This window comes from Pezoporus wallicus, unplaced genomic scaffold, assembly GCF_028554395.1.
Source record: "Pezoporus wallicus isolate ANWC-B61680 ecotype Strahan unplaced genomic scaffold, APGP_CSIRO_Pwel_v1 contig_3817, whole genome shotgun sequence".
Lineage (NCBI taxonomy): Eukaryota > Metazoa > Chordata > Aves > Psittaciformes > Psittacidae > Pezoporus > Pezoporus wallicus.
The window spans coordinates 6706057-6731496 of record NW_026635157.1 but is presented as its reverse complement, the minus strand read 5'-3'; the positions used below and the strand labels follow the sequence as shown (position 1 = coordinate 6731496).

Here is a 25440-nt window from a genome sequence, read left to right as displayed (position 1 = left end):
AATCAGGTTCTCCTTTGTGCCAGAGATTACGGGGAGAGGAACAGATCAAAATAAAACCCGTTAAGATTCAGTATTGAAATCTATCCCTGTAAGTAAGCATGCCCAGAAGGTCAGAAACAGACAAATCTTCAAGCTTGGGAAACAAGGATGTCAAACATAATGAGAAAGTGAGAAACAGCTTTCAAAATGTATTGCCGTAGCTCACTTGAGGAAGGTGACAAAGTTCTTGGTTGGGTTCAAAATGCTCACCTGCAAAAGCAATTCATCTTCCCTTGAGAAAACACAGGAACTGGTTTCTGGGTAGAATTACAGTGGTGGCACCACAAGAGCCAGCGCCCTGACAAAAACATTCTTTTAAAGACCCAGCTGCAGGGATGGTTGTCAGAGCAGATCTTACATCTCTCTTGCATACAGTACCTCTTCTTTTAAAAGGACGCTAAATAATTGAATATCTCGATGCAGGCTCTTGTGGCCCAAGCCCATGAGAACAAAGATTATTAGACTGCAAAGCCAACCGTGAAATAATAAAACAAAAGACAAAGAAAACAGAATCAAGTGAAGGTTTGCATCTAGCTCACTAATAATTTTTTACAAGTTTTCAGTCAAGTCTCCTTTAGCATTTCAGGGGAACAGGAGGAATGACTACCACTGAGTGTCCATCATGGGTGGCAGGGCAGGGTATAGGGTAAACTGTGCTACCTATCATAGACAAAAGCACACATCTGCAGTGACTACTAAAGAAAAACAGGTGCCAAACTGTATCATTTTGAGTGCCTTTTAGAGCCTGAACCATCAAACCATGCCAGGCTGGGTGGACAAGTCAGACAACCCCTTTCAAGGAGGCATAATTCTGCACATGGCAAAAACCAATGTTTGGAGCCAAAAAAAGTTTAAAGAACAAAAACTGACAAGCAGCACCAAAACACAAATGACTGTAACCAGTCAGGCCTAGTGCTCCTCTTACAACCTGCCACTGTTACAACTGCTCATCCATGCAGGCCTCATTGCCCCACACCAGATACCCCACTGTCCCAAGAGCTCTTATCCTTACGTGCTCTGGTTGATTCTGAAATATTTTTATAAGTTACATAGGAAAATGTCTGCCTTTCCTGTTTAACTCATCCCTTTTCCCCCCTCTGCCTCCTGACATTTTAATTTCCAGTCTATAGCTCTATAGTAAGAACTCTTCACCATTCCCCTCTCAGTTTTTAGTAGGTAACTTAACTTCAGCACCTACTAAGGTAATGGCTCTTCATTTAGTCAACAGACATTACCCAAAACCACATATGCACAAAGCTTAGCACCTAATCAGCACACAGCACATGCACCACATTGTGTGATGCAATCAACACTGAGTATCATAAGCAAAAGCAACTAAAGTGGACTTTGAGAAGTTCCCAATGAAAGCAATGCAGTCATGCTCAGCAGAGAGTTCTGGGCACCTACTGCACCCAGAGGACACCTCAAGGAGGTGGACACCTGCCTGGGACTCCCTTCTCTTCCTACCTGACTGGTGGGGAGAAGTTTCTCCTTTCTCTGCCCCTTCAGGCAGCTTTGCAGTCGATGGATGCCATCAGCTCTGCTGATAAAGCCTTGTGCAGTTAAGGCTAGCTAACCTGTCCTCACACAACAAGGGTCATATCCTCGAATCTAGGCTTGACTGCCATTTTGCTGACAAGTTGAACATGTGCACTTGAGAAAATAAAGATCTTGCCAAGTCTGCAGATTTGGGGCCTTTTTTATGTGAAAGATTTTCTTCATGCATTTCATTTACACAGCAAACTTTGCAGGTTGCAGGAGGCTGTGCATCTTCTCCCTAAGTTAGAAATCTTTAGATTCACAACAGGAGGTTCAGCTTCCGAACTTGAACTCTGACTCGCAACAGTACACAAAACGTGTGTTATTTCAAGCAAAGAAATGCTCCAGTTCACTTAAATTAAAACAGCACAAAATTGCCAAAAGCCTCTCGGCTGATGCTCTGTTAAATAATGCACACTTCAATTCAGTGAGTTTTATGTGGATTCAGAACTCCACAGACAAGAATAATTTTCTCCCTTGTCCTGAAGGGACAAAGGCCAAATGTCTCCCTTGGCCTTTCTGTGAGCACTGAGCGCAACACTGAACAAGCATCTCCCAGTTTACAGCCCCAGTTCTCCTATGGACACAGTCTACAGCTTCAGGGAAGCCACCTAACCAGTGATGAGCTGGGGTTAAGGAGAAGCTAGAGGCTAGTCAGTGAGAGCTGGGTAACCCTGAGCTCACCCTCCAAAACTGCAGCCTTCTCTTTATGGTTTCTCCTTCAGCTGTTGAAGAGACCACTCAAGGAACTGGCAGTTTAACTTTTTAACCCTCCTTTCACAGAGCCTGAAGGTCCCCTCATTGCTGTGTGTTTGTTCAGTTTGTCACACTGGTTATCCTCACACATATACAGGCAACTGCAACCCACTAAAGCTTATGTACTGCATCAGTTGGTTTAGTTTATACAGATAATTTTCAGACTCTCTCATTCTTACTATTATTGCTAAATAAGTTTTGGGGCCAGAATGGATTTCAAAAGCTGTATTTCCTCATGCTTTCAAATGTTTCAAGTATTTTAACAATGCCAGATAGAGACTTGGAGATTCATTGTTAATGACAGGAAAGAGAGAAGAGCTTCTCTAAATCAGTAATTAGAGATATTAACCTGTAAGAGAGTACATAATGCCTATAGTTCTTCTGCTCTGGAGCTGCACCTGGCCTGAAAGCGATGACAAAGGACTAATAAATATTTTTGGTTTTTTCCAATCTGGTGAAGAAGTGAGTAAGTTTTAGAGGGCAGAAGAGCTATTCTTTCTCAAACAGTGCTCTCTCAGCCACACTGGTTCTAAGCAACGGCAGCAGAAAAACTAATTGTTTTAGTATCCAGAGCCAGGAGGTTTTTGGCACCAAATGATACGAAGCAAATCAAGCTACGAAGACATAATCATGCTTTTGCTTAAAATTTACTGTGTTAGCAACAAGTACTAACAAAGAGACCATGGTATTTAAATACAGTCTCAAGGGACCTGATACAGGGATTCACAATATTCCAGCAGAAAATTACACATTTTTGAACAAAGAATTGCTGAATAGATTGAAACGCTGTCATTAGAGGCAAAACAAAAATCACATCATCAACTGCACTTTTCAAGCATGGTTACACTCACAAAACTTTAAGGGAAATTCTGCTGGAGGCAATCCTGCTCTGGCAGTGACGCGAGGTCTGGCACTGTCATTCTTCAAAGGTTTTGCAGTACCTGCTCCTGCTCCCCTGGCCACCGCTGCTCCTATGCCAAGGTACGTACCATCAGCATGCACACATTTTGTAAACAGATCTTCTCTCTCCATTTCTACAGTCTGTGAGTATGCAGAGCTTGTCCACAAATGTTGCTCCTCAAAATGCTGGTTTGCAGCAGGGCCCTTGCCAACTTGTGGCAACCCTTTGAAGTGACAGTGGTTTTAGTTTGAAAGGGGGAAGAGATTGCTCTTCAGAAGGTGCTTTGATTTTGAAAAAGAAATGTATCGGTGCTTAACAAAAAAGCAAAGCCAGAATCTCGATATCATGAAAAATTTACCAAAGAAGAGCAAATCACTGAACTGCTCAATTACCCAAGTGAATAGGAATGGACAGGAGCCAGCACTACTCCAGCTGAAGGACACAGAACATTACAGGCAGCTGGTTATAGGCAGAAGTCAGCATCTCCCTCCGTTTCATCAGATGAATCTACACCTGACCACACACTACCATTTACAGTGGTAACACCTCACCCACTGTAATTCCTAGTTTTGCACTGTTCAGGTTAGCCCTCGCACCCTCCCTCACAGCAGCGCACTCGAAGCAGGGAAAGTTCTCCACCACCTGTGGAAAGCAGCAAAAGAAACTGGGCAAAGAAAGCAGCAAGAAATGTGAAAGGCAACTAGGGTACTGTGGAAATACTGTTCCCTACAAACATTAGTGGCAATACCGCCTAGACTTACAGTGCTAGCCTCAAACATCCCAGCAAATCAGGCAGATTAATTATTTATGGCAGTTTGAGCTTCATACTGAGGACAGTAGAATTGCCTATTTTCTGCAACAGCTTCCTCAGAAGTCTCTCCTTGCTCCCCTCCTGTAACACTGGAGGCGATATTAGCAACACTGCCTCAATTAAAACCATATTGTGGCCATTGTTTTACAAACCTTTACCAAAATTTAATCGATTTGGTGGTACCATTCCATGCCAGCTATTTTCTCCATATCATTTGATAGGGCAACTGTTAAACTATTTCAAAGAACAAAACCAGTGGAGGGAGGAGGAAAAGTTTTGTCCATGTCAAGGTCTGAAGACCTCCAAAGGTCAACTTCCCTGGCTCTTCAAAGCTGCAAGCCTGACATCTGACCATGGGTCTTGGAAACAAGGATGTTCCTCCTCACCCCAGTTTCCACACTCCAGCGTGCACAAGCTATGGGTGGTATTTATGAGCTCTTCGTGAGAAGGAGAAATAAGCATTACGTGTGCCTCACAGGGTTGCTACAAATCTGCAACAGATTTGCCATCACTAATGCAGTCTCAAGTGGTACTGTTTCAGTTCTGCACAAGAACAGATCTTCCCTATAAAGGCAGTATGTCAAATGGATGTCCAACCGCTGGCACCAGAAAGTCAGTATCGCCATTACCTTCACTAGTTTTCCTGCTGGGTCCACTAATTATATAAAAAGTCAGAGAGAGAATCACTATTTTATATTCCAATTACCTGCATGACAAAGGCTACCACATTTCCCCAAATTCCCATTTGGCCTCAGCTCTACAAAATCAAATTATTGTTAAACATTTTCCAGAGGTCATGAATTCAAAGCAGCACTTGGTAAATCAGGTCAGTGAGTCTTAAAAGTACACACCTTATTTTCTGGATGCAATTCATCTAACTAGAATCCAAGGATGCCAAAAACAGTGTTTATACTGTAAGATGACATAATTTTTTTACTTCTCATTATTCATGACACAATCCCAAAGGAAATTTACAACAGGCTTTTAAAAGTAGCATTAATAATCTTAGGGGCTGTATTAAGACCCTAATTAAGATAATGTATGAATACTTCCTGCTTACACATGAGATGACAGATTTAAGCTACATAGTCACAAGACTCCCTAAGGAATTTATTTTCTTAACACCAGTTTGGGAAGGATGGTCCTCATTCCTGCTTCTATACAGGCTGTTGGGGCATCAAGTCAGAAGTATTTCATTGTCTTGGTACAACCTGTTAAGCCATATTTAGGACCAGGAGTCTCAGGGGACATTGTAATTCACAGCATAACTCCTCCGGTCTCTGGTTGAAGCCGTAAGCACTCACCACCTCTGAAAGTGCTTTCCAAGATGACAAGTGAGGCACTGAAGAAAGGAGGAGTCTTCTCACAAGCACACAAAGGTTTTACTGAGGTGACCTTTCTAGCTTCATGCAGGACCTCCCCCAGCAGAAACAAGAGCAGGGCCCAGTTTCTGACGAACAATGCAGCTGCTTGAGCACCAAGAGTTACCCTACATTTGATGTTAATTCTCCCTGCCCACAGCTTATCTGGCAACTCCAGTTACAAAATGGGATGGATCGATCGAACCATCCCCTCTCTTTCCCACAGCCCAGGTTCACCTGCAGGGTAGGTCCTTCCTGCACACTGCAGTAACAGGGGTCACAGCCAGCCCTGGAAGATGCTCTTCCAGACTCCCCTCATCAGAAACATCAAGCTCCTGCATATCAGACTGCCACTGTTGGAGCTGCAAAAGTTCTGCCTGGTCAATCAAGCCTGCAGTTCTCTGGGAGCCATGCGCCCAGGAGTTATGGAAAGGAAATCCAAGGAAGAAATAAGACGTTACAATTCAGACCCCAGTTTTGTGTCATCAGTCCTGAACACAACTTTTGCTTCAACAGGTTAGCCTTGAGAAACCATGCAAGATTCACCACAGTCAAATGGGACATTATCACTAGCCTCTCCCTCTGCTCACAGCAAGGCAGAAAAACGCACCACCACCTTTTCAGCAAATGCTAAACCTTGATTCAACTTTCAACTTAAATACTCCTCCCTTCAGAGGTTACCAGACATTAATGAAGTTTTCTGATAAAACAGCACACATGCTTCTCGCTGGAAACACTGAAAGCAAACCTAGACTCTCAGTGACCAAAGCTTTCCTGGCAGAGCTCTCTCTCCAGATTTATCATTAACATCTACATGCTAACACTGCTAAATAATTCAGCACAGCATTTAGCCTTACGTCCTTACCTCTCTACGCAGAAACCGTTCTCACTATTTACTGTATTTCCAGCAATAGGGAGAAAAAACCTGTCTGGACCATGGTTCCTCTTTGCACTGTGTAACTGAGGGAGAGTCTCTGCTATCGACATAGTGGTGTGGGGTTTACTTATTTTATTTTGTTGGGAAAAGTGTTTATTAGGTACCTAAATATAGAGCATTATTTATCTGAGCAGAGTCATGACTGTGTGGACTCAGATTCACATGCAAATTCCCCTTTTAATAATCCTAATGCAGGAACTCTCCAATCAGAACACTATCAGCCCCAGCTCTCGGATACCTGATGCCAGCTTTGCTGGTAATGTAGGCCACTGAAGCAAATCCAGAGAGATTGAGTTGGAAGTGGAGAGAGGCTCTATTTGCTTGGCTTCCCGATGATGGGGGGGGGGGGGTGTCTAACTTCTTTTTTTCTTTTCCACTATAAATGGGATATCATTTAAGAAGGATCATTAGCTGAGAGCAGCCCAGCTCGATCAAGGCTGGGAGGCGGAGACGCAGTTGCAAGCAGTGAAGCAAGGTGGAGGCACGAAGACAGGAGACCAGGTTAATGAAAGCATGAGGTGGCTCTTGGGCAGCAGCTGGACGAAATTTGGACATGCTGACAGGGGAAACTATGACTGGCTAAACAGCGAACCAGGTGGACCACTTCTGGAAACAGAGCTTCAGGTCAGTACCCCCTGCTTGTCTCTGTAGCATGTCCTTTGACTTTGCATGTGTGTGTATGTCTGCGTAATGTCTCAGTGCATAGCATAGAGTAAATATGGGGATATTGATATGTATCAAAGCAGAACTGCTTAATTACATAGAGCATTTACTTATTGCTGCTAAGCTGCTTTAAACATATTTGTGGGGAAAGAAGAACGGTAGATGGAAAAATCTTGCTGGGGCAGCAGGTAAAGAAGTTTAATTATTTCTTTTAAGCATAATGCATTCTCCTATTCCTTCATTTCCTTTCTTTTAAATGCATGTTTATGCTTTGGATCTGGTCCCATGAAGCCTTTCTGCAGATGTTAAGTCAGTAGCAGTCAGCAATGAACTCTTGTTCACTAAGCTGTGCACTGATTACTTCTGTGAGAGAGGATCACATGCAGGCAAACAGGGGGAGGGAAGTAGCCCTCAGAGATAAAAACACAGTCTGCCTTTCTGGCTTTGGCTGGGACACAGTGAAAGGGTTTCTCTGATCAGAAATCATAATTTAAGGTGCACATATAACCCCAGTAAATACCTGAGTCAAGTAGCATTAGCTAATGAACTGGCCACACTACATAGCTGGGATATCAAGTGTCCAGTTGTAAAATAAAAAAGGGTAGGAGTATGTGTCTGTGGGTCATAACAGGAGAAAAAAATAGTTTTTAAATGCCTCTACAATTTTAAACACGTGTACTTCACCAGTAACACTGCCAGCGTTAGAATAGCAATAGCAAGGTCTTCACACCTTTGGACTGGTTTTGTCTGACAGTGAGAAACAAACAGCAGAGTTGCATTCTAACAAGTATCTAAGAATTCTGTATAAATCTAGGCTCACTTTAAAATTGTATGTCATTATTAATATATCCAAAAACACAGCAAAATGTTTTTCTATTTGCCAGATTTATTAGGTTTTTCTTTTTACAAGCAATAATGAAGCAGCTTTAAGAAGCAAGCACCTATTCACAGACCATAGCCTAATGACTTCAAAGCAGACTTTGTTCCAAATCCACTAAAAACATTTCAGAAGTATTGGTTTCCTGATTCAGCTTCAAAAGATATTAGTATAAATATGGGCTATATTAATAAAAATAAGTGTAATAAAGTTCTAAGTAGCCTATGAAATCATTAACATAATCTTAGCACCAATCAAACAATCACTTCAGTGGGAATGTCAGCAAAATAAACTTTAATTTTATTACCCTTACACAAAAGCTCTCTTTAAACTTATGCTTGGCCTTATTAGGTCATTCACTTCCAATCCAGGTAGGAGGCTCCTTTTGTCTAGACAGAGAGTTCAATTTTAAACCCATTCCATTACTCATCATGGAAATACCACACAACTCGGCTGCACTCTGCATTCCATTCCTTTACCAACAGGCACAAGTTAAAAAGCTCATCTAAACTGATACGATTCATGTAATCTGTAAGATGGCAACTGCACATGCTCAGCATGTTGTTATAAAAATACAGGCAGACAGACTACTAATGAAAGGCTTTACTACTTCTAGTGCGTGCTCAGTTTGGGAAAACTGACCCTCTGCTTCAGTCCCTACAAAGGTATAAATGAAAGAAAGTGAATAAATACATGTTTGCAATGGCCAAACCATCCTACTAAAATCAGTTCTGGGGGGAATAAAAAGAAGAGTTTTAAGAACCATAACCCCTTTTACCCTCATGCCTTTGTCTGCCTTTTTCTTTATAAAGGGTCCCTGTACTTCTGTGTCTACAACTTATTTCATGCTGGGACCTGTAGCCTTATTTTCATCAGTTATAAACCTGACAATAATGCCTGTGATGACACAGGCAGAGCACACTGACCTCCAGGGTAGCAGCAGCATCAAAACTAAACCAGTCAAGAGAACACCACCAAATAATTCCCTTAGTCACTTCATATGCTCACTTTGAAAACTTCCAGATGTTAAACAGGAGAGGATTTTACTTTCTTTAGTTGATTCCAGATATTTACTATAACAGTACTGGTAACATAACAGCTTCCATGAGCCTCAATATATGTAGTGCTCAAACACAATAGTGAATGCATTTTCTCATTTTCCTGTGAAGTGCCTTATGCACCTCAAAAGACACACTAAAAAAGTGCTAACAAACTTTAAAAACCAAAAATACCCTAATTTTTAAAAGAAGGATTTAACATCTGAATTAGAATAATAGCTGAACATTTTCTTCCAACTCTGCTGTTTCCTGCAGCTCATTTAATGATCAGGTAAGACAACAGCTTGTACTGCCAGAAACTCTTTAATAAGAAATGATCAGTAAATATGAAATAGTTCTTTAGTGTGCATTTTTGTGGTAAAAGACAGCTAGGGAAAACAGCTTAATAGCCAACCCACTAAAGTTTCAATGTACTTTAAACTTACCTTAATGGGTTTGGCTTTAGACACACAATACCTCAGGGAAAAAAAAAAAAAGCAGATATCTTCACTGCACTATTTGTTAGAAGTCAAAACCTATTCCTATTTACTACATTTTTCTTAGGCATGACCACATACTACAAATTTCATGATATGACAACAAAGCAAGGAGGTAACAAATGCCTGATAGATAATCAGTTGAACGTAGGTTACAATGTGATTTTGTAGCTAAAGGAATGACCATGATTCTTGGAAGAATAAGCAGAGAAAGTTTTCATAGATCAAGAAGGGGACGTTGGAGTTCCCCGCCCTTTTCACAGAGCCATTACTGCCAACAGCCCATTTGCATCCCCGCTTCCAGATGCTTTGAGGAAAGAACCACTGGAGTTCTCCTCACTTGCAAAGCTGCCTTTGTTCAAAATAAAGGAAATCTGATCCATTGACCTGTTCAGTCTCACCATAAAAATGTGAAAAAGCCATCTGATTACAGTCTTCAAGTACTTAAAGGGAATGAGTTGATAATACACAGAATTTTAGGGTTTGGGTTTTTCCCACTCTCTCGACTAGTCTCTAAATGAGAACCAGTTATTATAAGCTAGAGCTAGATAGAGTCAGACTGGAAATTATCTATATTGAATTTTTAAAGTGAAGCTAATACAACAATAGAGCACAAATGTTATTTTTTAAAAAATAGCATATTATTCCTGTTAACAGTACGGCACAATTCAAAAGCTGTGGGAGAGACATTTTGTGGCTACATTTTGCAGGACACAAAGCTGTCACAGCAGTCATAAAAACAGAAGTTATTTTTCTACGGTTTTAAAACTATTCTGGCATAGCTGGCAGAACAAACTCAAGGAAGAGCCAAAGTCCAGGCTGTTCTGACAAACTGTGTTGTACCTGGAGCTGGCCTCCAAAGTTAGAATAGCCCAAACAATAGGTATTGTAGTGGGTCCTGATGAAAGGAGTAGCTGTGGTAGTATTTGTTCTTTAAACAGCACAGTTTTCTAAATGCAAACAAACACTAGGAGGTGGATCACCAGCCCTATTCCTTTGCAACTGGCTATTCTCCCTAGCTTTAAAAGCTTGACCAACCTTCCACAAAAAGGACAGGTCCTGGTATAATCCAGGAGTAATAAAACCTCATACCAAAATACATACAAATCCAGGTTGTTGGGCTTTTTCCCCACTGGAGACAAGGTTTCCTGGAAACCCACCACTCTTCACAACTTCTCCATTTGTTTTGTCATAGCTGTCATTTGTTTTATGGACCAGTACATAGAATCTAGCAATCTATAAATCTGCAAAACATATTGCTTGAATATCCCTAAGGCAGTCAGAAAGTCATTTGGAAAAGCAACTGCTACATCTGCAGGGGAGATGGAGAATATATCTTTTATTTTCTCTCTGATTAAGAGGTCTCCAGGAATCCCACACACTACCTATTTGCTTTGATTACAGAGCAGTCAACAGTCAAGCTCAACCAAAGATGACATAGAACCATTTCTGTGCATCATATTGCCTGCCACCATGATGCTCTTCCTGGCATTCCTGCTGCTCTTCCTGTACCGCCGTTGCCAGCACCCCACTCCACAGGGACAGATCTTCAGCATCGACCTCCCTGAGTCCCTGCCTGAGCATGATGTGTCCAATTTCCTTTCCGTGCTGCCCTGGAACAATGAACAGAGCTTCCACTACTCCACTCTGCTCCCTGATGCCACATTCCTCACTGTGTGCTTGCCTCCATCCTATGAGGAGGCCACCATGAAGACTTCCATGGACGAGGCTCACAGTGAGCTCTCTCCAGAACCAGTGCCTCCTTACGAAGAGAGCACGCTGCAGTCCAACAGTGCCAAATAAACTTCCTACAGAAGCACCTTAGCTGAAGCATGCAGCCCCTCAAGGCACAAACATGGAACTGCTATATGGCCTTTAAAATTTGCAAGAAGATTCCAAGCAAAGCGCCAAACCAGTGAACTAATGAAAGAAGAAACCTGGAGTAATAGGGAACGAGCCTCTTCACCTCAGTCTACTATGCTTTTCTACTTTCCACTTGTTGCAAGCATATACACACAGTGTAGCACCAAATCAGTCCCAGACTGGTAACATGGGTATTCTAGTTAAAAAAGGGTGTCACACAAGAATTAAACGTAAGGACAAGTGGAAATCTGTCCCTCTGCAATCCCTCAGCTACAAGGAAACATGAATTATGCTATAGATTCACCAGTCACGCAAAGGGGTTTTAGCATATACCTGTTCCAGTTTGGCTTTTTCTTTTTCATGTTTATTTTTAGTTGAATTTCTGGCAATTCTGACTATTTCCAATTCACACCATCTGCGTGTGTTAACATCACATCATTCTGCAATGCTCTGGAATGATCACAACAGATCTCAGGAAAGCAGATATGTATGTAACCTCTACAAAATTTCCAGCAATTGTCCCCAAAGGTTCAAACGTGTGCTGTGGATAAAGGCTGTCTTATCACAGCTGAACAACAAGGAGAGCTAGAGAAGACCTGATCATTCTGGGTGAGGAAGACTCTAGAGCACACAAGAGTACACTCACACTGTCGCTCCGAGCTACTTGCCCGGGTCTGCAAGGTCCTAATATTCCAGGCTACTGCCTTGACTTCTTTTCCAATTTACAAGTCTACAACAATATACCCTGTGACGTATTTGGTGCAGCGTGAGAAGGAGTTGGGGGGAAATAAAATCAAATGCACACACACAAAAATCTGGTCTGTATTTCAAACCAGCATTATACCCCCTTCTCCTTCATCACTAGGTCAAAGTAAATCTCATTCAAGCGCATTGGTGCCAGTGGTTCAGTTTCAGGAGGGCTTGCACATGCATACTTTTAGGCAATGGTGTATGTTATTTTTAATTCTTTCTTACAGGATAACATTTTCATGTTGATAAATGCTCTTGTTACAGAAGGTGGTTACTACAGATCCTGACAGCCTCAAAAGCTATGACAGCTTCTTCCTTGCAGGTGTCAGCTATTCCATGATACTACATTTGTCTGCGACCTGCCAACATAACAACTACTACATACTGCTGTGCGGCAGTCTTGGTGTAATCCCTAATTGAAGCGGCTGTCCTGAGTTACACGCTGTGATTCCAGCAACTGTCATGAGGTGTCAGTATCAGCCAGTCCTGCTTTGTGAATGTACCACATCCCTTTAAAAACAAAACAAAATCCAATCCAAACCAACCAACAAACAAAACTCCCAAGATAATGGAAGAAGAATTCATCACTGTACAGCAGAAGAAAACCAGACAACTTTCGAGCTGCAAGTAGTTCAATCTCATATTATTGCCAACAATGGCACAAATCACGTCACCACAGCAGCCAAGAGCAGTGCAGGTCAAACCTGATGATTCCACTCACACAGTTCACTTAAACTAGGAGCAAAAAGATCTGCTTTATGTGATTCAGAAATGGATTATTTTCTTGAACTACACTTCTGAGACCATTCCCTTTTCTAACATTCCCTTTTTGTCTCCAAACTGTAAGAGCAGGTGTTTTGGACAAATCCAAATTCAGTCACCCTTTTTTCTTTCTCAGCCATGTCTGGGACGAGTTCCTGGTATTCGCGGAGGCATTTAGAAGTAGTGTTATTTTACTGTTTCCTTGCCTTTTTTTTTTTTTTTACCATCGTAATATTTGGTACATGGAGTTTCTGCCACCTACAAGGAAAGCTGCAAAAATACGAGACCCAAACAACATACACTACCTAATCATCAAGGTACAAAGGTTTCAGGTTCAAAGGTAAATCACTTTTGCCTTTGGTGTCTGTATATTCCACTAATTTCAGCAGAATCGTACAGATATGCTTGAAAATTCTGCCTTTGTCACATCAATTTGAATGTATTTTGCCTTAAAAAGATCTTTGTTCTGGAATGAGTTACACTGTTGTCAGCACAATTTCTTTTTTACCCTTAACCAGAGTAGCACCTGAAACCCAACCCTGGGCTCATCATTCTAAACTGCTCTCCAGTTACCTTAGTTACAATTCAGATAACTTTTGACCAATATTTCTTGTGACCAAGACTGATATACTTCCGTAACTAGTCAAGAACTGCTATTGTCTCCACAAATATAGCGAATGACTGTCTCTCACACAGTATTTCTCAGATAACTCTCAAATCCTGCCATGTTTTTATTACAAAAGTAGCAAGTTAACACACTGGTACCATCATTTTAGTGTGAGGTGTCCCTGCCCATGGCAGGGGGGTTGGAACTAGATGATCTTAAGGTCCTTTCCAACCCTGACTATTCTATGATTTTATGCTCTAGACCTGTGTGCCAGGGGTTGTGTATACTCTAAATCAGGCACAAGTATATTTTTTTTTTTTCCTAAATTTATGACTCGATATGAACTAGAGCACAAGGAAAGAACTGCTGTTTGATATTGCATTTTATGCTTTGCAGGTCATCCTGTAACTTAGCTTATTTTTCTAATCTATTATTCTTTGCCTAGCTTATGCAGCCCTTATTTTAAATATAACATCTAATAGAGATTTTGGAGATAAGAGACAAGGTATGCTGTAAGTACGAAGTATGCCTGAATACTGTATCCAAGAGCTCCACATGCACAGCTAGCTCTCTTTAGCCAACATCACCAAAGTAATGCAAATATTCTTCACTATGAGTTCCAACACTGGCACAGATTGCCTAGAGAAGCTGTTGCTGCCCCATCCCTGGCAGTGTTCAATGCCAGGTTGGACGGGGCCTTAAACAACTTGGTCTAGTGGAAGGTGTCCCTGCCTGTGGCAGGGGGTTGGAACTGGATGATCTCGAAGGCCCTTCTCAAAACCAACCATTCTGTGATTCTCTGATTTTGGCAGCTACGTGGGCCCTGTCCAAGCACCCCCACCCCAGCCAGCTAACGACACAATTGCCAGAGACAATTTTTACCTATCAACAGATTTTCAGTGTTACCTGGGACTGAGTATTTACAGTATTTACACCAAGTGCATTAGTTTCCACTAAATACAACTTTCCAGCTTTGTTACAAGACTGTTTCCAGGATGGCTTGGGTTTAGGGTGATCAGACTGATTTTTGAAAAGCTGAAAAGAGATTTTCATTACAATGACAACCTGCTTCCCAGGAAAGGAGAGCATGGAAAGGCATTCCCTCCCACAGACAGGTATCTGGCATCATGTTTAACACTACATACCGAGATTAAATTCCGCTTTGTCGCAGACTCATCGTGTTTGGGGACATCGGACATCAGCACACCCGTGAGCTGCTCTGAAGGAGAGGCTGGATTTCGCTGCTGGCTAACCCTAGGGAATTACAGTAACTCCCCTTCCCCCATTCTTTTGCCCCCAGGGCCGTACGAGCCCTTTTCAAAGCTGTACGCCTTCATTTAGTAGTTTTTACCAATTGCTGTAATAGTACCCAACTATATGTACCACTACAACTGGTATTTTCCCAGTTAACGCCGTTTTGAACCGCAAATTTTGGCACAGTATACCTTCTCTCTATACCGGACAGCACCCCTTACAAGCCAACCCTGCGCCAAAAAGTGCTGCCCACCCCGAGTTTAAACACGCGTTAACCGATGAGCGGGAGGTTTATTTGAGAGCGCAGTGCACAGGGGGAGGGCGAGAGGAGACGCGCCTGACGAGGCCAGCTCGGGGAGGCGGGTGCCGAGTGGAACCGACGGGCTCCCAGGCTCCGGGCGGGAGGAAGGACCCGCCTGCGCCACCGCCCAGCCCCGCCCCGCCGCAGAGGCTGGCTCCGCCCTCTCTCACCAAGCAGCCAATGGCAGCCAGACCGGCTGGAGCCGGCCCATAAAAGGCAGGAGGGAAGGGAGAGGGTAGGGAAGGTGGTTTCAAGGTGGCTGAAGTAGGTGCGAACACGGTCATCGCCCCAGTTAAGCTTTTTCAGTCCACTTTGTCAGCTCCGGTAGCCTCACTGCAGGTTGGCGGCAGTTGCAGAGAAAGTCCCTTTCCACAACTGCCGGTGGTAAATAATGACTGGCACCTCAGACATTACGCGCTCAGCTGCCTCTAACAGTACAAGGGCTTTTGTCCACCTTTAAACATGGCTGCTAATTAAGGCGGGCAGGAGATGTTTTCCTGTGTGTTTCGAGTTCCTGGAAACGAGAGCAAAGTGCTGGAGTCACTCAGGAGCAGCAGGGGTGTCCCGCAGGTCCAAGCAGCAGCTCCATCCAAAAACCCCACGGTTGAGTAGTGCCATATTGAACATTAAGTGTCTGGTAAATCAGTACAGCTGTAAATACTTAATACCAGATACTTTGCTTAGTAGGCTAACGCTGAAGTTTTGTCTCAGTTTTCCTCACTAAACTCTCCACACAGCCCTCCAAGCCCGGTACAGCGTTGGCTCCCATGTCCCCAACCCACACCCCTTCCTTAGGGGCATCCATGGCCAGCAGGTACCCTAACAAGGTGATGGAATGAGGAGGTACAGGGCCTTACAGGCAGCAAAAAGCAGGTGATGTGTATGTAGGAGAAGCAGGAATGCTCTTGCCAACATCAAAGGGAGAGCTTGGACACGCGACAGTTTCCTAGATGTCACCAAGCTCCTGCTGGATCCTGAAAACTTGCTGTGCAGCCACAAGGGTCAGTCGGCAGTGATTTTCATTACCTGAATTCACTAAACACAAAAGTGCAGCAGTCCTGAAGCAGATTCACAGACCTGGCTGAAGAGAGGGCAGGGAGTTTGTCTTGCAGAGGGTCTGGTAATTAACAAAGAAAAAGCCTACTGCTGTCCAGTTTAAATCCAGAGCCTCCATACATCTCACAGTCAGGGCACCCTTAATCTAGCTGTTGAATCAAGGGCACAGAAGCTTAATGGGTTAGGAGAAGTGCTTTCAGCAGTCAGTTTAAGGACAAGAATGGAGAAGGCTTTAAAGCCACACCTTGATCACCAGAAAAAGCATTTAACACAGCTCCTCCTAAATCTGCTTTCCATTTTCTTCCTCTTGAAGGTCTATGTATGCATACTCTGGTTCCACTGCTTGCACTACTTGGGAAGTTGTAACTTCAGATTAAATGCAATTTGTACTGAAGAACAAACATCAAGAGAACAATTCCTGTACTACTTAAAGCAACTTGAATATTTGACCTACATTAAAATTTCTTGAATACAACCATACTGAGAAGATTTCCATGGCTCTTTCCCATACATACAAGGTCTTTCTTCAGCTTTGATGTGGCTCTCTGTACAACAGGTTTTCCTCTGACACAGCATTATAAAAGCAAAGATCCTTCCAACAGAAGAAACTACTTCCATTCTGGGTCACAGTCAGTAAAACAGCAACAAACATTGTAATGTAACTCAACATTTAAAAATACCTGCAACAGACCTTGCCTGACAAGCCACAGGAAAGCAAGGTTCAGCATTAACAGATGTCTTCAGATGTAACCGCTATCTTCAGCGAACTTTTCAAAGCTACACTCCCAAACTAAGGTGTAATAACATTTCACCTGTGGCCTGGTTTTTGCAGAGCAATCAAGGAGTTCCCAGGATTTAAAGGAACCCTTAAGCAATCATTATGCAGCCAAAATCTGTTTTTCTTGGCTAGTTTCAATTAGATGCTAGTGCTGCTCTTGACTTCCTTGCGAATTACTTAGCTGCTACCACCTAGCTGAGCCTTTCTAATCCCACAGGCAGCTGCGGTCTTTTCCTATGCCCGTCTGTGAGTAAATGTAACTTTTTCCAGTCCTCAGAGAGGAGAAGACTGGGAGGAATAAGTATCTTCTAGGGACAGGGACACTCTTCTCAGGTCTGAGTGCTTGGCCCATGAAGAGCTGCCCTCCACTTCTGAAAGGCTTGCTACAAAACAAACAATGTTCAAGACCAGTAGTGATCCTTCAGACATACTCCATTTGGTCAGAGTGCTATGAGCATACCACATAGGCTGAGGAGAAAGAGTGGGCCAGGTAGCAAGGTTTCTTCAGAAAACTAAAGTGATACAGTTATATTGCATGGGGTGACAGTGTTCTCCCACTGGCTTTTCTGCTCTGTTATGGCCTCTTTGTGAAATCTGCATGAAAGTAAATAATTCCAAAATTATAAAGTTTCAGTTTCATGGAAACTAAAGCTTCAAGGAAAAGTGACCATGATGGTGACCTCATTTCCCTTCACTAAGGGAAAAACTGTAGTATTCATCTCTTTTAAGACACCAAGAAAATCCACATAGAAGAAAGACTCCATAACTACAGTGAGCATGTTAGTGCAATGTGCACTGTGCAACACAGCAGAGAATACACAAGAAGGAACAGAAAAACAGGTGTTTGTATTTTGTTGCCCACAGAACTCTGGCAGAATAATGAAGTTTTGTTAGTTTTATTTGTGGTATCATTGCCCCCTGTACACAATTAAAGGAGCAAATGCAGCCTTTGAACAAGCCACTAAGATAGATGTTTGCTTGAACTCCATGCTCTTTAGCTGAACTATGAGTTTCTGTGTGCCACTGAGCAGTTTTTACTTACCTGGTCTTCTAAAGGGATGAAAATACAGATGGTGCCGCAGTGAGCCTGGTGCACATCCACTCTGTGTCCACTTTTGCAGTCCGTTAATGCACCAGAATGATAGAATTAATTTGATAGAACTGAGTATCTCCAGTTCCCCTGAAGAATGAACAGAAACGAGTGTGTCTGACAGGTGTGGATTAATTTGTGTGGTGCTGCCAAATGGTTTGTGTCCCTATAGTTCAAAGGGAATTTCCGGAATAATAAATTTAGTAAACTAGTACCTACTTTCCTGCATTCGGGAGCTGAGGTTTCATTTTTACCAAATAAACCATGTACTACCTAGAGCCAAAGCTTGGTCTCAGCCTGTAAGAGAGCAAAAGTTATTACCCACTTACCATAGGCATTCACTGGGGTGATTCTTATGCAAACCTCCCCCAGTTTTTCTTTTTTTCCTTACAAAGGCCACAATTTATGTAGATTGTATCACATCAGATTACGTATTACTTTTTATAATCACACGTTTTCCCTACTTGGCTGCGGGAGTCAGCACAGGCAGGATGCAGAACAGCCAGAAACACATGGATGAAATGCAAAGAGTAAGTTTATCTTCATTACCTCACCAACCAGGGGATCCCCAAAGCAGCACCCAGGCAGGGAAGTAGGCACCACGGAGCTCAGTCCATGCTAGAGGATCATCAGACTTGCTGCTTCTGCCTGTGTATCAGGCTCAGTTTACCACTGTGCTTTGATCTTTCCCTTAGCAGGGCAGGAATCTCAGGCATGTCTGATAGGGTGCCTCTAAGTCTATGGCAGGCCTGTGTTATCTAAACACAGATGTTCTATTTGTCAAACACACAAGGCTAAACAATTACTGTGATGTATGTGTTTTTCTACACCCCAGCTGCAAGTCACTTGAGCATGTTTATAATCCTCCTCGCCAGCCTTCCATTATTATCCCACATTGATTTTTCATATATCACAATAAAAACATTGTGCCTACAGGAGCCAGGGAGGAGAGGAAAAAAGCTTGGGTTCTTTGCAGACATGAAGGAAACAAACTGAATTCCAGGTTCCAGTATCTTCTCAACTTACAGGCTGGTGCAAAGTGCAATTGAAGACTAGAAGAAAAAACACAGATCTTGTCTGTTGTTTTCAGTATTCCCAGTTAGGTCCTTGTTTGATGCCTAAACAGGCATTCTTTTCCAGGTAGCATTTCTCAGGGCATCAAGTTCTTGAAAAATGCAAATTGAGGTATTTGGCCATTTATCTTACCAGTTGTCTCACTGAAAAGGTATTTAATACATGCTTCCTTTTGTCCCAGGGCCATCTCTTCTCACAAATATTTGGGAAACCCAAATATTTGCAAGTGAACAGACTGTTCCAGGAGAGTCTTGGAAGATGTAGACTAACAGGCTATAGGAGAGGGTCCGACACTATGGGCACAAATTGATGTTGGGTGCTGACAGCAAAGACATCTCCCACTATGCATATAAGGGCATGTTGGGAGTGCCCATCCATACCGTCATTGCTAGGTGGTGTCACCACTATCCATAGCTGGTTGCAGTCCTTTCAGGGGTGTAAGGTGGGGTGGCTGAGGACACAGAACTGAGCTTCTAATTTGTGAGAGCTGGGTAGGAAACAGGGTGATGAGCAAGAGCATGGAGGTCAGGGTCAGTCTCTGGAATTCTGCTGGAGCAAAATGGAAAGAAGGCATCTGGGATTGTGACTAGGAAAGCAGACATACTAGCAGGGGGAAAGGTAGTGGAGTCGAAGGATTGGCAGATTATGTTAGAAGAGGTGAGAGAAATGAAGCTGCAGGAAGCACTCCTCTGAATCCACAGTCTAGGAAACCAGAAGGTTTCAGCTGCATGCAGTACCTGAAGAGCCAGCAAGGCTGGAGGCTCCTGTGCTGTCAGGCATTTATGTGGGCTGGCACCAGAGCAGGAGTTGCTTCCACTGATGGCATTTTCCCAGACAGATGAACTTCAGGAGCCCACAGTCTACAGACCAGGGCATAAGGACAATTAGGATTAGACTGCTTCATATTTATTGCTTTTAGCAGGCCTTTCAGAAGATACACCAGTATCACAAAGGAATCTTGATGCTAGCAAGATGTCTGAAGCAGGATGAGGAAATACCCTTGAAAGAATACTGCTAAGGCAGCCTACATAAATTACTAGATGACATGAAGTGTGGCTTATCCAAAAAAGGAGAAGTCTGACAAACAAGAGTAAAAACCAGATTGACTTTTGAGGAAGACATTTTCAGTTTATTGTCAAGATACTTTCTTCCCTCTTTTCTCAGCAAGTATTTTAGGTAACTCCTAACACGGACTAACAGTTTCATGTTTAAGAGGTCACTACAGTTTCCCAGACAATGGTGATGATTTCAGACAGAGCATGTCTGTGGCACAGAAAGTGATTTTTGAGATTCTTTGTTCCCAAAATCCAACCTGGATCTACAGAGGTTGTCACGTCACACAAGAAACTCATGCCATGAATTAGATGACCAATTTATTGCATAGTCAGTCCTGGGCTCCAGACCTGCACTTCAGAAAAGGCTTTAGTTTTACACAAGCTCACTTGCTTAGGGTTGCGCTTAACAGTCTAGAAACAAAGTGGTGCTGTGTATTTTTAAACACAGAGAAATAACCTATCAGCTGTTTTTTTTTGTTTGTTTTTTTTCCATGTCCCCCCACACCACCATTTCCATGTCTGACAAATTTTAGCAAAAAGCTATATCAGTAAATGGAGAAAACCAGTCTTGTCAATGTTCTGTGTTGGAATAAATAAAGGGCTAAAACCTCTTGAATATTACACTGAGGTACACCTTTTCACTTGTATAACACATCACAGAGAACTTTCTGTCCAGGATTTTCTCAAGTGATTTTCTCACTACCATTAATGAGGCCAATGACAGAAACAGGGACAAAATCCTTCTGACTGATCCTGAATGACGGCCTGGATAATGGATAAAGTGTGCTGTGTATGGGAATATGCCAGTTCCATCTGGGATTGCCAGTAGTTTGGTACTGTACGCCCACAGCCTGCAAGTGGATATAAGCTACCCCAAAGCCACACTTTCACTTGTGTACTACTGCATGACCTCTGCTCCTGGCCATATGCTTCCTGGTGCACACATTCTTGTTGTCTTTAAGATCTCCTTTCTGCAATGTGCTTTGTGTTAGGACTCTATAAAAAGGTAAATATATTAAAATCATTATCACTCCCTAGTTGGTGACTGTTGTACCAGCTGTAGAAATCTGGCCTTTCCTTTTTTTTAATCCTTTTGACCACACTGCAGCTCCCACTTGATACAATAATTTACAACAACCACCGTTTCTGAAGTACCGCATTACAACATTCTCATGAAGGAGAGAAGGATGTGACCATCTTTCAGACTCTGCTAAGGCAGCTTCTCCACTGGTGATGCTGCCTTGGGCACTGAATGCTCTTGTCACTGTAGTGCTCTTCCACTGGTTTTAAACTGGCCTAGAAAGCAGTTTGCGTTTTCCAGATGAAATTACTAGCTATTTTTCTAATACTCTTTTCACACTGGGCTGCAGAAAAATGGACACAAATTCCTGCCTACAGGACCTAACAGTGGATATTTGACTCACTTTTAAAGAAGACATTTGTTTACTACTGAGATGTACAAGAACAACTTGTGAGTTAAGTAATTCTTAAATGCTGCCACTGTAGAACCATTCTTCTTCAGATGCAGGTGGGACATTCTATTTCCAGTACTTCTTGTTTGTTGCCAGATTTTATCTAATTGTTTTTGTAATTTATATCTTCACCCCCAACCCAATTAGTTTTTACCATCTTAACACAGACCTTACATTTTTATTGTTTTTTTTTTCACGAGAGAGGGAATATGCAGGAACTTCTGCAAAGTACATGTCCTAACAGATGTTTACTTTTTTTGTTCATGCTGTACCTACAATTTCTGGTTTATACTGCAGTCTGGTGCACAAATAGAGCAGTATGCTACAGACAGAAGCAATTCGAGTACACTGGGATTGACTTTTCTCTCTTCTATATATACCCCCCGACATGCATATACTCTCACATTTGGATTCACTATTAACAGACAATTTCAAACTAGAAATCAATGACATTTTGCATTTGCATTGTTGGCAGAAGAACTGATGAGCCCTTAAGTGTTGGTTGTGCATTATGTGAAAGAACCTGACTGCAGAAGAGGTAAATTTGCAACATAAAACATGCTCAGTTTTGCTGGGGAAGCACTATCAAGGCTTTTACCCAGTCTTTCAAAACAACAGATGATATAGCACATCTTTACATCTTTAATGACATTTCTCTCTTTTACTCTGCTCAGTATTTATTAATTCACACCAGTGTAGCCAGAGTCATGATCCAGTACTGAATACCTGGCAAGATTTTAATGCTGCACTGATTTAAAGTTGGTAAGACCTCTTTAGAACCAAGAAAATTACCTGATTTCAGAAGGCTTTCTTGTCTTATCTGGGAAAGAAATGAACTTCTGAAAGTTCATCAGAAAATAAAATATATGGGGGGAACTCAGAGCTAAGATAATGTACTTTGAACATTATATAGCCAATGTAATTTGTAGCTTTGTGGCTTTTGTGAGTGCTTATTTTAAATAAAATAGATAAAATTATTCCTCATTGCCACTGTCAGTTATTTAACACTGGTTTTTTTTGTCAAAGTTTGTCCTTTTCATCTTCTCTTACAGAAGCAAACGATGCAGCATTTTGAAGAACTTGAAAGTCCTATAGTAACAGTTTTGTTGGAGCAGCGAAAGCCACTATAAATGGCTTTTCCAGAACTTTGTGGGAGCCAAACAATACATGACAAGATGTATTTGCTTGTAATATTATGAATCCATGTATGCCCGTGCTGCATGCACAAGTGGCCTCTCTTCTCTCCCAGAAACAACTGAAGGCGTAGCAAATACCAGAGCACAGGTGTCTGTGGAGAGCTGGAGCAAGTCCATGGAAATCCCTAGATACAGGGCTCTTGATAGAAGTTAGGCAGGATGAACCTGAGCTTTAATCTTCCTGATCCTACGTTCTTTCCAGACTCCAGGCACAGCTTTTATGTGTAGAACCCTTCCCAGAGTTGTGCTCAAGCCTGTAGTCACCTGCCTCATGTTGCCTAGGCTGTCCTAAAGCATTCCTCACTTCAGCCCATTACTGCTTCTGTAAGCTCACACGGATTTGTTCTTTTTCCTTTTCTAAAACATTTTTCCCCTGTTTGACTGACTTTGGCCTTCTATAACCTTTGAATTGTAAAAAAAAAAAAAAATTGACTATTTTTTCTTACCCCTTGTTGTGACTGACCTGTTGTTCCTTTGCCTTTTTCTCTCTTCTGTACTTAATGAAACTTGTCTTCAAGAATCTGCGTATCCTGCCCGCCTCATAAATTACTGTTGTTCTGTGCATTCACTGTACTTTTCTTCTCAGCAATCTTCCTGCTTCATCCTTTCTGCCATTATTCTGTGCCTTCTTTCAGGCCAAGCCTTATGAATGAACCAGCATCTAATCCTGGTTCTTTAAAACCCTGCCTTCATCAAATCTCTTTTCCCAATTCTTTTAACTGATTTCCAGTAACCTTCCAAACCTCCTCTCACCAAGCTATTGCTCCTTGCATAACTATCTTTCATTTAAGTTAATAAATTCTCCTCTCTCCAGTATATAAACAGTGAAGGCTTGTAAATGCCACAGAGCCTCATGCATGTATTAATAACGAGGGGCTCTAATTTTAAGGGAGACTGGGGCTGCCTGCATCTGACAGCAGTAAGAAAGAACTTTGAACATCAACAAAGGAAGCAAAGAATGAGTTAATACAGAGCAGAATTTAGGAAAAGACTGATGCTGAAAATCATTCCCAATAAAAGGAAAACCAGAAATTAATCTCACATCTAGCTTCAGTAATGAATTTTGGTTCAGAGGCAACCAACTGTAAACGCTGAATAAGCCCTCTAAGTGACAGTAAGATTCATTAAACATCAGGATGACAAGTCTCCTTTTTCTCCTTAGCATGGTCAGTGTATTTTTCATCCTCTTCTACTGCTCTGGATGTCTTTAGCAGAGGTTTGCTAAACTTCATCTATACTTGTTGACCTATAAAGCCACAACTGCAAAACGTCCCTATGAAGGAAACTTACAATGGAAGAAAGCAGCTTTGAAGTTGGATGCATGACAGAAAATTAGTAATGTTTTCCTTAGCATAATTACATACACACCAAAGTTGTTGCCAGTACAGAAAACACAGCCTAAAGCTGTCGTGCTCTTAAGGTTTTGTAGCAGAAACTTGGGTCAAGGAGTGTATTGCTGAGGAAACTGAGCTACTGACCAATTCTGTGTGCTGCTACAGAGCATGATGGCAGTGGGGAGATGACACAGTGGTATCTCCTTAAGAAAGTTTCCTCAGTTGCCTGAATAAGTATCATTACAAGCACTATTAAACATATTTCAGCACATTTAATGTATTTCACTGTACCTTATACTGTGTACAATGTAGTCATGTAGCATTATCAGTAGGGCTACACAAGCACTGCCTTCAGCCAAAACCTGAGCCTCAACCCAAACTCACCTAACAGCAGATGCAGGTTTTAGATGAGCATCAAGGCTACCTGTTGCCAGTGGAGAAATCCAGTCATGTAACATTCGTATTAAGTGTCACCTACCTGCCTTGACAAGATGGTGTGCATGTGAGCTGGGACTTCCCAAAGAGTTTCCCCCTATCACCTATAGCAATACCCAGAAGCATCAGCTGGCCAGCATGAGGGAAACAAGCTGGCCAGGCTCCCTCCCTCCTACGGGCATTTCATGCAAAATGCTGCCAAGTCCTGCACGAGCTGCAGACACTGTAATTTTCTCCAATGCTGCCATTTTTCACTTAGATGATTTCCCCATTTGTAAACACTAAAACAAAGCCTGAGCATTTTCCTTCTGGGATGGTGGCATAAGGACTAGTCAGCTGTTACACACAGCTCTAAAAGGGGCAGTACCTGCTGTGAAAAGGACACTGTGCTCTAAGTTCCATGTGATCAGCTCTGGAAGAAACACCAAAGCAACACTCATGAGACATTTAGCAGCTGCAGGACATTTTGCACTATCTCTTTGAAACAGTATGTAGTTCAGATCAATATTAATAATACCTGAAACAATCTACTTTATCCAATTAGGTTTGCATGTAATTAAAAGAAAATCCAATGGTTTTAAAATATATTTAGCATTCAAACACAGTAGAAAGCTTGCTGTGCACCACTTAATCCCACACATGTTCCAGTGAGTACAGCTGGATTCACCTTTTCCATTTCACTTTTCACACACTGCTTATAATCTGGTTCTCCAAGAATTTTAGTTTTTGGGGACAGGTTGCAAGTAAGAGAGAAGTAGTAGAAACTCTCACAAATGATATTATCAAAAGCTTAGGATTATTTCAATTTTTTTAGTCTCAGCATTGAGATGCCAAATAGGATGGATGGGTAAGCAGGCTTTAGTTGTCTGTGAAGTGAATTAGTACATTTTGCGATGAAAACCGGAGATTAGTAGCTGGATGCGTGGTTTCTGGCATTCGGTGGGTTGCCATATGCTGTGGGACACATCTTTTGAAGGAGATTTTAATCAACTCAA

General features: G+C 42.1%; 1 protein-coding gene across 1 annotated transcript; it reads left to right on the top strand.

The window, feature by feature from the left end:
- The first annotated feature begins 6147 nt into the window (after positions 1-6147).
- SMIM28 (small integral membrane protein 28) lies at positions 6148-11381 on the top strand. Its single transcript, XM_057407526.1, has 2 exons — positions 6148-6968; positions 10823-11381. The coding sequence occupies exons 1-2, from the start codon at positions 6858-6860 to the stop codon at positions 11219-11221; spliced, it is 510 nt and encodes a 169-aa protein (XP_057263509.1). The 5' UTR covers positions 6148-6857; the 3' UTR covers positions 11222-11381.
- Positions 11382-25440: the final 14059 nt, after the last annotated feature.

Coding starts and splice junctions, on each gene's coding strand:
- SMIM28 (XM_057407526.1), top strand. CDS start 6,858: ATGAGGTGGCTCTTGGGCAGCAGCTGGACGAAATTTGGACATGCTGAC. Junction 6,969..10,822: donor TTCTGGAAACAGAGCTTCAG/GTCAGTACCCCC, acceptor CTTTGATTACAG/AGCAGTCAACAGTCAAGCTC.